At 32.4% G+C, this 15,984-nt stretch overlaps 1 protein-coding gene across 4 annotated transcripts in view; it reads right to left on the bottom strand.

The window, feature by feature from the left end:
- Positions 1–15,984, bottom strand: part of LOC144979453 (endophilin-B1-like) — a 43,648-nt gene that overhangs the window by 15,299 nt on the left and 12,365 nt on the right. For 2 of the 4 annotated variants that reach the window (XM_078926108.1, XM_078926110.1), the window contains exons 6-8: positions 11,480–11,494; positions 6,825–6,914; positions 4,749–4,849 (exon numbers count right to left, since the gene is read on the bottom strand). In XM_078926108.1, the coding sequence (XP_078782234.1) occupies positions 4,749–4,849; positions 6,825–6,914; positions 11,480–11,494 (206 nt within the window). The remainder of the gene's footprint in view (positions 1–4,748; positions 4,850–6,824; positions 6,915–11,479; positions 11,495–15,984) is intronic. The other 2 variants (XM_078926109.1, XM_078926111.1) reach the window with 1 other exon arrangement.

The raw sequence follows: 15,984 nt of genomic DNA, 5'->3' as shown, positions 1-15,984 counted from the left end.
TTCAGTAATTCATCATGAATGAATGCAGGAAGTGTCTTTTTGTATCAATTCTACATATCTATGTCAATACACTGTTCCACAAATGGACACATAAATAAATACATACATACATCAGTATATAAATAATTAAATAAATAAATAAGCATTGAAATAAATCTATGTTTCCAATTTCCATCTGAATTATACTTTTTCTCAAACCTTCCAGCTTCAAGTTCAAACCTTTTAACTCTATCACTCTCGCCCCAATTGAGGATTTAGAATTGAATTGCTTCTCCATTTATTCAGACTTCCACTAACTCGACTGATAAACATCTAAACAAGAACACAAAAGACAAAAAAAATGTGTTTATCATTGATAAAAGTCAAGAATATGCGTTTTAATTTCCTTTTTTTAATTTATTGACACATTAAAATGAGTTATAGTGAAATTTTAAGGATAAGATCTATTTTGTTATTTTTGCTCTTCGCGTTTCAACTTTATCAAGGGAGATGACTCATCAAACTAAATGGACTATACCAAGGGTAGGTAATCTTAAAGAAGATCCTCTGGTTTTAAAGTCCTCGACATCCTAAGATGCTGGTGTGTATAATATTAGAACAGAACTGTTCACAGACTGACCAGCTGATTGGTACAATTTTCAAAAACATTCACGGGAAATGAAAATACTGGAGTTGAAATGAGAGAATGATGAAAGGGGAAATTTAAGGCCATTATTCATTCAAATTAATGATGGAATTATATTAAGTCATAAAGTAATTTGACATACTTTAAATCCACTTGGAGTATTAAAACCTACTCAGCTATGAATCAATACAAGATTTGAATCTTTGTCAATTATATTAAGTCATAAAGTAATTTGACATACTTTAAATCCACTTGGAGTATTAAAACCTACTCAGCTATGAATCAATACAAGATTTGAACCTTTGTCAATTATATTAAGTCATAAAGTAATTTGACATACTTTAAATCCACTTGGAGTATTAAAACCTACTCAGCTATGAATCAATACAAGATTTGAATCTTTGTCAATTATATTAAGTCATAAAGTAATTTGACATACTTGAAATCCACTTGGAGTATTAAAACCCACTCAGCTATGAATCAATACAAGATTTGAATGTTTGTCAATTATATTAAGTCATAAAGTAATTTGACATACTTGAAATCCACTTGGAGTATTAAAACCCATCATTATGAATCAATACAAGATTTGAATGTTTGTCAATTATATTAAGTCATAAAGTAATTTGACATACTTGAAATCCACTTGGAGTATTCAAACCCACTCATCTATGAATCAACAAGATTTGAATGTTTGTCATATATATTAAGTCATTAAATATTTGACTATTGAAATCACTTGGATATTCAAACACTCATCTATGAATATAAAGATTTGAATGTTTGAATTATATTAAGTATAAAGTAATTTGAATACTTGAAATTTGGAGTATTCAAACTATCTATGAATCAAACAAGATTTGAATGTTTGTCAATTATATTAAGTCATAAGTAATTTGAATACTTGAAATACTTGGAGTATTAAACCACTATCTATGATCAATACAAATTTGAATTTGTCAATTTATTAAGTCATAAAGTAATTTGAATATTGAAATCATTGATTATCTAAATACTATAAATATGATAAAACTTGAATGTTTGTCAATTATTATTAAGTATAATGTAATTTGAATACTTGAAATCCACTTGGAGTATTCAAACCACTCATCTATGAATCAATACAAGATTTGAATGTTTGTCATTATATTAAGTATAAAGTAATTTGATATTGAAATCCACTTGGAGTATTCAAAACCATCTTATGAATAATACAAGATTTGAATGTTTGTCAATTATATTAAGTATAAAGTATTGACTACTTGAAATCCATTGGAGTATTCAAACCATCATCTATGAATCATACAAGATTTGAATGTTTGTCAATTTTATTAAGTCATAAAGTAATTTGACATACTTGAAATCACTTGGAGTATTAAACCCTCGATCTATGAATCATACAGATTTGAATGTTTGTCAATTATATTAAGTCATAAAGTAATTGACATACTTGAAATCACTTGGAGTATTAACCCTCATTATGATCAAAAAGATTTGAATGTTGTAATTATTAGTATTAAACATTTGACATACTTGAAATCACTTGGATATTAATACTACGATTATGATCATACAAGATTTGAATAGTTGTCATATCACTTGGAGTAATTAACCACTCTATATGACTCAATATCAAAGTTGAATGTTGTCAATTATATTTAAGTCATAAGTAATTTGAATACTTGAAATCCACTTGGAGTATTAAACCACTCATATGAATCAATCATAGATATTGAATGTTTGTTTCATTATTAAGTATAAAGTTAATTTGACATACTTGAAATCCACTTGGAGTATTCAACCCACTCATTATGAATCAATACAGATTGATGTTGTTAATTAGTTATGTCATTGTCAAGTATTGTAGAAGGGATAACCCAACTGACTAGATTTAGTTGTCAATTTGTAATTGACATATTGAAATCCACTTGGTATTAACCATATCATGCAACAGATTGTGTTTCATTTTAGTTAAATATTTACATACTGAAATCCCTTATTAACTAATGAATCATACAAGATTGATTTCATTATTAGTCTAAAGTATTTGACATTGAATCACTTGGAGTATAACCTCATTATGAAAGTTGAATTTGTCAATATTAAGTCATAAAGTATTTACATACTAATCCTGGATTTAACCATCTAGCAATAATTTGAATTTTTCATTATAGTATAAGTAATTTGACATACTTAAATCACTTGGAGTTTAAACCATATTGATCAAAGATTGAATGTTGTAATTATAGCATAAGTATTGAATACTTGAATCCACTGAGTTTAACCCATTATGATCAAAAAGATGAAGTTGTCAATTATATTAGTATAAAATTTGAATATTGAATCCCTTGTATTAAACCCCTTTATGAAAAGTTGATTTCAATAAGCAAGTATTTGCTTGAAATCCACTTGTATTCAAACTAACACTTGTAACAAGTTGATGTTGTCAATTATATTAAGCATAATAATTTGCATCTTGAACCTGGAGTATCAACCCTCTTAGATCAAAAATGAATTTTGCAATATAGTCTAGTAATTGACTACTAAACACTTGAGTATAACTAATTAATAACAATTTATGTTGTCAATATTAAGTTAAGTAATTGACATATTAACCATTGAGTATAACACTATCTTGATCAAAGTTGATGTTCAATTTTAGTCTAATATTCTACTTGAATCACTTGAGTATTACACATTTGTCACAAGTTGAATGTGTCAATTATATTAGTATAGATTGATACTTAATCATTGGAGTATAACCATTATCAACAAGATTTGATGTTTGTCAATTATATTAGTCATAAAGTATTTGAATATTGAAATCCACTGATATAACACCATCTATGATCAACAAGATTATTGTCAATTAGTAATTTGACATACTTGAAATCCACTTGGAGTATTCAAACCCACTCATCTATGAATCAATACAAGATTTGAATGTTTGTCAATTATATTAAGTCATAAAGTAATTTGACATACTTGAAATCCACTTGGAGTATTCAAACCCACTCATCTATGAATCAATACAAGATTTGAATGTTTGTCAATTATATTAGTCATAAAGTAATTTGACATACTTGAAATCCACTTGGAGTATTCAAACCTAACCGATCTATGAATCAATACAAGATTTGAATGTTTGTCAATTATATTAAGTCATAAAGTAATTTGACATACTTGAAATCCACTTGGAGTATTCAAACCCACTCATCTATGAATCAACACAAGATTTGAATGTTTGTCAATTATATTAAGTCATAAAGTAATTTGACATACTTGAAATCCACTTGGAGTATTAAAACCCACTCAGTTATGAGCCAATACAAGATTTGAATGTTTGTCAATTATATTAGTCATAAAGTAATTTGACATACTTGAAATCCACTTGGAGTATTCAAACCCACTCATCTATGAATCAAAACAAGATTTGAATGTTTGTCAATTATATTCAGTCATAAAGTAATTTGACATACTTGAAATCCACTTGGAGTATTAAAACCCACTCATCTATGAATCAACACAAGATTTGAATCTTTGTCAATTATATTAAGTCATAAAGTAATTTGACATACTTGAAATCCACTTGGAGTATTCAAACCCACTCATCTATGAATCAATACAAGATTTGAATGTTTGTCAATTATATTCAGTCATAAAGTAATTTGACATACTTGAAATCCACTTGGAGTATTCAAACCCACTCATCTATGAATCAATACAAATTTGAATGTTTGTCAATTATATTAAGTCATAAAGTAATTTGACATACTTGAAATCCACTTGGAGTATTAAAACCCACTCATCTATGAATCAACACAAGATTTGAATGTTTGTCAATTTCATTTTAGTAGAAAAGCTTTGAAAAGTAGAGACGTCAAAGGGATGAAAAAAAAAAAATAGAAGAAAAGTTTTAGTTTTGAACTCAACGTTTATGTTAATAATTGTGCAAACTCACCAGATTTTTTATTGTTGCTAGTTTCAAGATAAACATTTCATCATATAATTATTTACCATGAATCTCTAAAGTAAAGATTTGATTGATTTATTCTGGGATTGTCGTGCCGTATATAATCAAATGAAAATCTATACATAGACTACATAGAACTGATATTATTACCTTCCCAGCTGCCTCTGTAGATCAGCCACGTACTGCTGACATTGTGCAAAGTATGTGGTCTGGGCTTCAATGAAGTCGTTCAAACATCGCAGATGGTGTGTCTGCAAGGAACAATTAGCATTTCATACAAATAATGGGTACAAAATATTATGCTTTTTGTCTTTCTTTCAATGAAAAAGAAATGATAAAATTATATCTTATTATAAAACCCCTTTTGCAGTCTCGAATTAGAATAAACCAGTCATGCTAATGTGACGTAATTATGTTTTTGGCAAACTTACTTACTTATCCGAACCAGCGACCACCTGAGCTCTAGCCCTTCGGTCTATTTTTGGCAAACAATTTATATCAAAGGTCAAGATAAGCAGTCATTATCGAAAAATTAATGACTTCTGACCTTCACCTTTTAAAAATAATTTTTCCATCTCTGCACCGAACTGAACTTGTATTGAAATGGGTCACCATAACTTCTATTGAAATGGGTCACCATAACTTGTATTGAAATGGGTCACCATAACTTGTATTGAAATGGGTCACCATACCTTGTATTGAAATGGGTCACCATCACTTGTATTGAAATGGGTCACCATAACTTGTATTGAAATGGGTCACCATCACTTGTATTGAAATGGGTCACCATAACTTGTATTGAAATGAGTCACCATAACTTGTATTGAAATGGGTCACCATAACTTGTATTGAAATGGGTCACCATAACTTGTATTGAAATGGGTCACCATAACTTGTATTGAAATGGGTCACCATAACTTGTATTGAAATGGGTCACCATAACTTGTATTGAAATGGGTCACCATAACTTGTATTGAAATGGGTCACCATAACTTGTATTGAAATGGGTCACCATTACTTGTATTGAAATGGGTCACCATACCTTGTATTGAAATGGGTCACCATAACTTGTTATGTCATTTAAATAGTACAGACGGGAGTAATACTTGTGATGTTTTGTTGTTGACACTTTAAATCAAACAAAAATCTACTTCTAATCTCGCCTTAGTTAAAAATTCTATTTACTCTATTTCTATATTTACTGACTTTACCAATGATTTTGTACTCTACAACTGGGGTGTTATAATACAGTGTTTGAACGATCTTGAATATTTCATAACCTAGGAGAAGGGCTGGTTCTTGGTCTCAAAATCAAATGTGTATTTTTAGATCACACAATACAATGAAACCTATTTATAGCAATTTGGAATCTGAATAGGCACAATTTAAATCCTTATTCCTCTCCATGGTTTGGATTATTGACAACTACACAACACGGCTGGTTTGATTCATATTTCAGTGGTGTGTCATCCATCTGATGCAGGTTTCATCATTCTCAAATCAATAACTTGGCGTGTTTGATTTGTAAATCGATGATGTAAATTTTTGTTGGATTTTATTCTTTCTTTCTTGGAAAGGATAAAGTATTTGAATGAAATCAACAGAGGATTATAATAACTAGTATTAGTAGTATCTACTGGATAACTATCATCATCCTCAACATTATCATCATCTTCATCATTAACATTATCATCATCAACATCATCACCATCAACATCACTACCATCATTATCATCAACATCATCACCATCATCAATATCTTTATCCCCATTAGACGGTAGATCAAATGGACCACCCAGACTTGATCAAATATTAGATTTGTAATAATTCTAACTTCTTACTTGATCAAATATTAGATTTGTAACAATTCTAACTTCTTACTTGATCAAATATTAGATTTGTAACAATTCTAACTTCTTACTTGATCAAATATTAGATTTGTAACAATTCTAACTTCTTACTTGATCAAATATTAGATTTGTAACAATTCTAACTTCTTACTGTCAATATATTTGTAACAATTCAATCTTATTGATTAAATTTATAGATTTAACATTCTAATTTACTTGATCAAATATTAGATTTGTAATAATTCTAACTTCTTACTTGATTAAATATTAGATTTGTAACAATTCTTATTTCAATAACTAGACACACTTAAACAAAGGTATTACAATTGATATTTAAAGGAGAAAAAAAACAAACTAATCCCCAATGAAATCGTACATGCGTGCTGTTGATGCCTTCCAGTAGAATCTTGGTAATCTCAGACTGTCGGTCAAACTCAGACTGGGCCACTCGCAAATCCACCTCTGCCTATTGACACCAAACAACACAAGAAATAGAAAAATATGAAACGGTGATTGGGGTGGGGGGGGGGGGGGGGGAACAAAGAATGATGAGCTTGTATTCTGACATGTCAATGGTTGTACGAGTAGATTGATATTACTCACAATATCCACCTGCCCACATAAATGTAACAACACACAACATTATGAGTAACCTTTAATGTTTATAGGCGGCCTATGATTGATAGAATTTAGTGAGAACTATTCAGCTATCCTGGATGTATAAAAAAACAGAGAGCTGTGATGTCAAGTTCATTTCTTATCGAGTGAATCAAATGTAGGAATCTGTTTGCAACAAGATATACTTTAGCAGACATTCAATATGTTATATATGTAAAAATAAAAATCTTTCTCTGAATTGTATGACGTGTGCTTGGATTGGGCCATGATCTTATTGTTTTCAACAAGACATCAGTACCCAGCAACACACTGTATCATACACAACTGTGTCACCCACAACTGTCAACTTCATGAGAAATGAAAATAGTTAGATTTACCATCAAATATTTTTTAAAAGAATCGATGACACAAGGTTCAAACGTTTTTCAATCCCTTCAGACTAAAATAATAGGAAGCTGGCTAAAGCCGTGCGTAAAACACACACACACCTGTGTCTGTAAAATAACACGAGTTGTAGAACATTGCTTGCACTGTACAAGTACTTTGATTTCAACAAGTCATTATTTCACCCCTAGGACTGTGCATACAATTTGACCTAAACACAAACTTTACATAACATTAATAATTTATAATAAAAGAAATAATTGCATCCAACTTGTATAGAAGTTAAAGAAAGTCCAATCAAGTCCACCCTTTTTTTGTGTAAGAAAAATCGCGGAGGGAGTCTTTTAAAAAAAGAAAAGGAGAGGGGAGGGGTGGGGGGATATGATGAGGGTGGAACAAGCAGTAAAGGTATATAATATTAGTTATCATCTTCCCATATGTTAAATAATTAAATTTAGTTTAAAAAAAAAAGAAAATAACAAATTTATCAATCCCCCCCTCCCCCCTAAAAAAAAAGAATAAATAAATAAACAAACAAACAAGGAAACAGAATCTGCCCATGATGCACCATTTCAACACGGACAAAAAGAAAGATAATTGGATTGGATAATTCTAGACTTTATTTGCACCTACAAGTGCCCCCCCCCCCCCCTCCCCCACCAAAAAAAAAAAAAGAAAAACCCCAACAAATAAATCAGTAGGACAAAGGGACTTGATCTATTACTCCCCCCCCCCCCCCCCCCTATTTGCTTTCCACCCATAACTCAGCAAATTACTCAAAGCCTGACCCAAGCAAGACCGATTGATCTCACTTTACAGAGCGAGTTCACACCATTTGCCCCACCCTGCTGTAATGCCGGCCACGATTGATGAGTTAACCATTTATTTAATATCAAGCATTTTATGCCATATCTAATAACTGATTATGAGTGAAAATAAAAAGGACTCTGTCAAGTTTAAGGAAGAGACCGGGACATGCTCTGTCAAAATACTTTAGAAAATTGAAAATTAAATGCATTAAACGCACAACAAAAAAATTCTTGATTTTGAACTCTTTCCATAAAAGCCACAAACTTCAGCGTTTTAATGAAGTCAAAACCACAAATGAGAATTAAATACAAAATGGTTCTGAATTCTTTTCTCACTGGTTTTCAGTGAATTTACATTAGGAATTGAAAGTGTTGTCACAGCTCAGCCTAACTCCCAAACAAATGGTAAGAATAAAGACAAGTTTGTTTTTGAACCTTTCATGGTTTTGAGTGGCTGACTTTGCTGACAAAGCAAACTTGTCTCCCTATCTCACCACGTGGAGTATACCGTGTGTCATACACACTCAATTCATATTTCAATATTATTTCCCTTTGGTGGGGGGGGGGGGGGGGGGGGGGGGGGGGGGGGGAGGGGGGAGAGACTGAAAGCAATCTTGGGTGAAGTCAAGATCTTTTTTCTGACGACCTGATTGGGCAGCTGGTGTCTCTTAAATCTCATGGAAAGTACTTGCAATAGACTAGCTTCCTATCCAAAGGGCAGCAAGCAATTGTTATTGTCATTTTCACACTACAGAAACTGGGATAAACTCCGGCTCCATGGGCCTCATGGCTCTGAAGGACTTTCTGGCATTTCTCTCGTCCTTTCATTTTTTTTTATCATGACCAACCTAATGGCTGCCCTAACCACTGACTGAACGGATAGAAAACAATAATATCGATTAAAGGCTTTTTCAATCTTTGTGAATTCATCAAAATAATTGAATTCGTATCACTTTTCCATCAACAATTGTCTTACCATGACATGTTTTGCTTTATGTCACTGTAAAGCGCTTAGAGCCTGTGACAATGGGGTAAAATGCTATATTAATGCCATTCATTATTAAAATTACTAGTTTTCAAGTTTTCTACTAACAAATAGAGTTTGTTGTCCACAGTAAGACAAGTGAAACAAATAAAATAAATTCTGACATTTACAACACGACAATGAAACAAAAAAACAAAACAAAACAACTAAAATAAAATAAGATTTGTTAATGAAAACAAACAAAATCATGAAAAATTAAAAATAGCAAAACTTAATGACGATGATTGATGAACAAATAAATAAATAACAACATGAGTATAAAAAAGCATATCAAATTCCAACGAAAACCCCAAAGCTGATGATGGAATATGTCTGAACCATGGAAAAAAGAAAACCAAACCAATCCTGGATGACACATTCAAGGGTTGGAAGGTTGGAAGGCAGGCAATCTTTCTCACTTGACCAAAACACTTTATCTAAAATAAACGAGGTCACAAAAGACAACATCGATCCCACTTCCTTCCCCCCACCCCAACCCGTTCAAGAATTTAAAAAAAAAGAGAGAGAGAGAGAGAGAGAGAGAGAGAGAGACAGAGAGAGAGAGAGAAAGAGAGAGAGAGAGAGAGAGAGAGAGAGAGAGAGAGAGAGAGAGAAAAAGAGAGAGAGAGAAAGAGAGAGAGAGAAACTTGCCCCGTGTCACAACCATAAAATGTTCACGTCTTATTAATGTCTAAAACATCCAAATTAACTCTGGGTGTAAAATCAAAATTAGACATATAAGGAAACGGATATCCACCATTTTTAACAACAAACAATTCTTTAAAAGTATTTACAAAAGATGAAAGTTTCATTAATTCGTTTTATAATAAGCCGAAAAAACAAACAAACAAACAAAGATAATTTTTTAGATATACATTTAAAAAAAATTACCAATTGCATTTTTTATAACAATGCCAAACTTCAAATCTGAATGTTTTAAAAAAAAGTTAAATTTGGCCACTATAAAGGTTTTAATGCCGAAAAGAAAGTCAAGTGAATAAAAATAAGATTTTGATTCTACCATTGCACGTGTCAGGTTTGATGTGTCTGTTGTTGAGTTTAGGCATCTCTATATGTATATATGTGTATATGTTAGGGGCATTCTGTGATTGATCATACAGCTTTTGTGTGGATTTACAGAATGGGCAAAAATCTAGTAGTTACAGTGTTAGAGATAGTAGTAATGGTGGTGGTAGTATTAATAGTAGTCATATGACATATCTGGAGAATGTGTAACACTTGACTGATTGTTGTACGTTCTGTGAAAAGGGCTGAGATCTATCCAGTGTTACACATTCTACAGATTGGGACTATCACCACCACTACTACTACTAGTACTACTACTACTACTACTACTACAACTAGTACTACTACTACTACTACTACTACTACTACTACTACTACTACTACAACTACTACTACTACTACTACTACTACTTCTACTACTACGAACACTACCACCACTACAACTTACTACCACCACTACTACTACTACTACCACCACTACTACAACCACTACTACCACCACTACTACAACCACTTCAACTACTACTACCACTACTACAACTACCACTACGACCACTACTACAACTACCACTGGCACCACTACTACAACTACTACTACAACTAGCACTACCACCACTACTAAAACCACTACAACTACTACCACAACTACTACTACAACCACTACTACGGCTACTACCACTCCCACCACTATAACCATTACAACTACTACTACACCACAACAATTACAACTACTACCACTACCTCTACTACCACTATTACAACTTGACTGTTGCACATTCTGGGAAAAGCGCTGTGTGTTAGATCGTGCAAACCGACAGAACGCACCTAACATGCACATATATATATAAACAAACATAAAAATAAAGAGGCTACCACACCTAATCATCCACCAGTCTTTTTGTGTAGTCATGAACTGCCACCCATCGATTATGAAACAAAAGGATAAAACATAGGAAAAAAACAACAAAAAAAAAAAAAAACATAGATGACTATGAAATAAAATGGATGCCATACATTCTCCTTTTTTTCTGTTCTTTCAAAACGAACATAGGCACCGCTACATGGTATGGGATCAAAAGCAAACAGTAAAATATTCTGTAAAAAGTCACAACACTGAGTCGAAGAATGTCCAAAAAAAAAAATACATATATAAAGTAGGAGGAGACTTACTTTGGCAACATCATCCTATGTGACGTGTTGAAGGGTGACATTTGTGTGGCACGAATAGAGAGAGATAAAGAAAATAACGATAGAGAGGATGTGGTTGTAGTAGATAGAATCAAGTATCAAAAGGCACGAATGCCGATTGCCTCGTGTTATTGTAATTATTATACAGATTGGAGTCTACTTGATCCATTTAATTTTTAGGCCATTAAATAGAATTTATAACAATTAACAACTTTCTTAAAGTGACGATGATGATAATAATAATAATAATAATAATAATAATAATAATAATAATAATAATAATATTAATAATAATAATAATAATAACAACAATAACAATAACAAAATAAAATTCATAAAAATAATGATAAAATTAAATCATTTCTATAACCCTATAATAATATGTGAACACACAGCAAAACAAATGACCTTGACCTATAAATCACTATAAACTCCATGAACTAAATAACAGTAGTCAAAGGGAATGGAAGCTTTCAATTCAATAAACCAAGACGACGGACGAGTCGGTCGTACATGCCTCCCCTGTAAGACCAAGACATGTCATGTACCAGATTCACATGACGTCTTCAGGGTTTCATTCATCCTGGTATTTTTGACAAAGGGTTAATCCAAAACATCCACACCGCCAGTCTTTGTGACTGAAATCAAAGCTTCTTTTCCATGTCACTTTTGGTATTTATGAGAGAAATAATCTTAAAGCACAAGATAATATTTTATCAATGAGCTTTGGGCTTTTTAAAAACTCTTGGAAAGAAATCCTGATCTTCAATAGTTACATTGCATGGATACCTATCCATATCCCATGATTCTTGTTATAAATATTACCACTAAATTCAACTAGCCAACAAGTACAAAGCCATGAATTGTATTGACAATAACAAGAAATGAAGTGGAGCAGACACTTATGTAGAAAATAAGAAATGAAGTGAGAAGAGAAGTGACTGAAGACAATAGAGAATATAAAGTCAGTCGGGTGATGGGTTTAATTCCTCGTCACCACAACAAGTTTTTATTCTCTATTGTCTTCTATCACTTTTATACTCACTTCATTTCTTGTTATTTTCTACATATGTGTCTGCTCCACTCTTTTCTGAATTACAAGTTAAATATTAGACTACTGAGCAAGTTACCAAAAATTGAACAAGTGTGTATGAAAGGTACCAGACAAAGCAAGAAAGAAAAATACAAGAAAAAAAAACCAGCCCCAAAAATCAGTTGACCTCGACTGGGGATCGAACCTCAGACCTGATTACTGGTCAGATGTGCTACCATTACAACACAGAGGTTCCCGTTGAAATTTTTTTTCTTGCTTTGTCTGACACCTTCCATACACACTTGTTCAGTTCTTTCTCTTACACCGGTGCCTGCTCCTTAATTTCTTAATTTGATATTACCAAAAACTGCTTGATCATGATCAGCAAAATACTTGAATCATGAAGATCTTCCTAACCAACAATTGGGGGCTCCTTTAGCCAATTGATAATCATTTGAATCAGATACAGAATTTGGGTCGAATAAACATAAAGTCTATTTTCTTATTCTTTTTAAACGTATCTGTGCAAGACTATTCACTAAAATGGCTGCCTAAAAACAATAACAAAGAGCTGAGGGACATCAATTCCGTTCCTTCTACATATAGACACAACCACATGTACTGATACTGATATACACACATAACTATAGAGATGTAAAATGATTGAATTTACACTGCAATCATCAAAGTGGCCACACCAATTTAATAAGCACAAAATAAGAAATCTAATACAATGAGAAAACAAACTACACATGGCATCAAATCTTTTCCATCCACTCCTCATAGATACCATAGCATGACATGACACACTATTGGGTTTTAATGTGAATGATTCAAACGATGACTACGTACTACAGGCTATTCTAGACCACACATTCTATGACATCATATAATATAGGTCATAGATCATGGAGGGACAGATAAGGAAAGTACATCAAACTTTTTTTCTTTTCTTTCATCACAGAAATCTGGAAATCTCACACTTATCAAATATTCCAACCCGATTTGATATCACCATTTCAAAATATCTCTTTAAGATGGACAAAGCCTCAGTAAGACGAGACATGGATCAAAATTGAAAGCATAGTGAAGTGGCCAACTTTTCAAAAAAGCCAACACAGGACACCCAACGCACAATATCGTCGTGACTCAAAACAGCTGAATGTTTGGACTACTATGCAACATAATCTATATTTATAGCCTTTTCTGTTCTTATTTTAATTTGCTAGTTTAAAAAATCACCATCCTGGGACATGCAAGGGCAATTTTGATAAATTCACACAATAATACCATTTTTTTTAAAATTAACATTTTTCTCAGATTGCCTATGGGGTCAGTCACGATTTCAGCAGGACAGTTGGCCGTTGTGTGAAAGTTAGGCCTACGTTTTCTAATTTCAAAATAAAAGAAATCCGAATTTTACAAAATAATAATCAAAATGTCTTTGTACACTTATTTTTTCACTTCATCATTTCATGATCCAAATTCCTGTTGTCCAATCAAAACGTACAATCTTTTATTCTATGGAATCTAAATCTCAAATACATAATCTACAAATTGTTCCATAAAACAATAGGATTATATACAGTAAATAAACACAAACATATTTCACAATGAAATAACACCTAATATCTGCACTGTCGATGCCAAACTATAAATATAACAACCATTTCAATGATAACACAGCTCCAGCTGAAGGAGATAAAAACTAACAATTGTCTACTGTACTGGTATCACAACACTTAATTACACAACAAAAATATATATTTCAAAAACAAAAAACAAACATAAACCAAATTTTGCTTTAAAAAAGACAAACAAAAAAGTCCATAAAAGAAAGAGAGAAAAGAAAAGTAGAAAGACAAACGTCTGTCATGTCTGCCATGCCATTGAAAGTTTGTTTTTCTACCTCATTGTGGTTTCATTCATTCATGGTAATATCACCTCTGAAAACCACGTGACCCATTAATTGTTAATCTTTTACCGTATTTACCACATCATTATTTTTCAAAATAAAGATTATACTAGATACCAATCCTCCTTAGCTAAAGGAAATATTTGCACCAAGCTGTCCAAACCAAAGTGACAAAATAGAGAACAGGCACTAGGATAAGATAAATGTCTGAAAATGGTGTGTGAAACAATGTTGGATAAAGCAAGAAAGAAAAATACATGAAAAAAAAAACATCCCAAAAAATCAGTCTTTCTCAAATGGGGATGGAACCTCAGACGTCCTGGTTACCGGTCAGATGTGCAAACACCACAGAGGTTACTTGACAGTTGGGACAATTCTCATTCCTATATTCTTCATAACGGTCCACACTAGCCTCTGTGGTGGGCGTGCCCTTGTATTCATCAAACACAGGCATTCAAATCATCCCAACGATGGAATAACCTTGACTTGATGCTGTAATGGGAACACATCTGACCAGTAACCAGGAGGCCTGGAGTTCAATCCCTAGTAAAGGAAGACTGATTTTTAGAATGATTTTTTTTTCCATGTATTTTTCTTTCTTGCTTTGTCTGGCACCATTTCAAACATCCTAATTTTCAGACCTTGGCAAAACCAAGCACATTTTGATGACTGACTAAAAGATAAAATTTAGTCATTAATAAAAAAGGTTATAACATCAATGCATATCTTTGCTATAGGATAGTTTAATAATATATGATATATATTACCTAGAAAACTTATTATTTTTATGAGATTATTTTCAGGTTATTTGAAGTAGTTGGGTGATTTACAACATTTATCTAACAGTTTGACTCTAATTCTGCTCACTTTTCTCTAACTTAGAAAATGATTTTTTTAGAAAGAAAAAATAGAAAAACCAAAGTTAAAAACCATTTTAGGATTGTAAAATAGCAAGAAAAAAATTCTCATCTTTAACTGCCTAACAAAAGTGCTTCGATTTTTGCAACTCTGCAAACATTTCGTATCCTTAGCGAGATCAGGTACTCAGGAGTTTATGAAATAAAACATTGAATGATATTCAAAACTCACAAATAAAAACTTGAGAACCATTAAATACCGTTGATATGAGGTGACAAATGCAAAGACAACAAAACATCCAAACCATTGAACTGCTGTGAGTGCAGCAAATTCTAAAGTGAGGTGGAGATAGTTGAATATGTAACACAAAGGAATACTGAATACCATCCTGGGTTTGACGTCCAACACAATTTATTCTATCTATAACTCGTATAGGAACAGTCACAACCCACAGACATTGCTGTGAAATGAGGAATCAAGTGAGTAGGAAAGTGGAAGAAGACAACAGAGAATAAAAACGTTGCAGCTGCGATGGGGTTCGAATCTGTGACCTTACTGGTTCGACAACTCCGCCTGGCTGGGGAGATTGTGACTCTACCGTATGAACTATCCACGACCCCATGCTGGCCGGAGAGATCGTGGTTAGCTCGTACGGTAGAGTCACAATCTCCCCAGCCAGGT

Source organism: Berghia stephanieae, chromosome 9, assembly GCF_034508935.2.
Source record: "Berghia stephanieae isolate SIO BIC M18660-M18661 chromosome 9, UCSD_Bste_1.3, whole genome shotgun sequence".
NCBI lineage: Eukaryota > Metazoa > Mollusca > Gastropoda > Nudibranchia > Aeolidiidae > Berghia > Berghia stephanieae.
The sequence above is the reverse complement of the archived record's forward strand: the minus strand, read 5'-3'. Positions and strand labels throughout refer to the sequence as shown.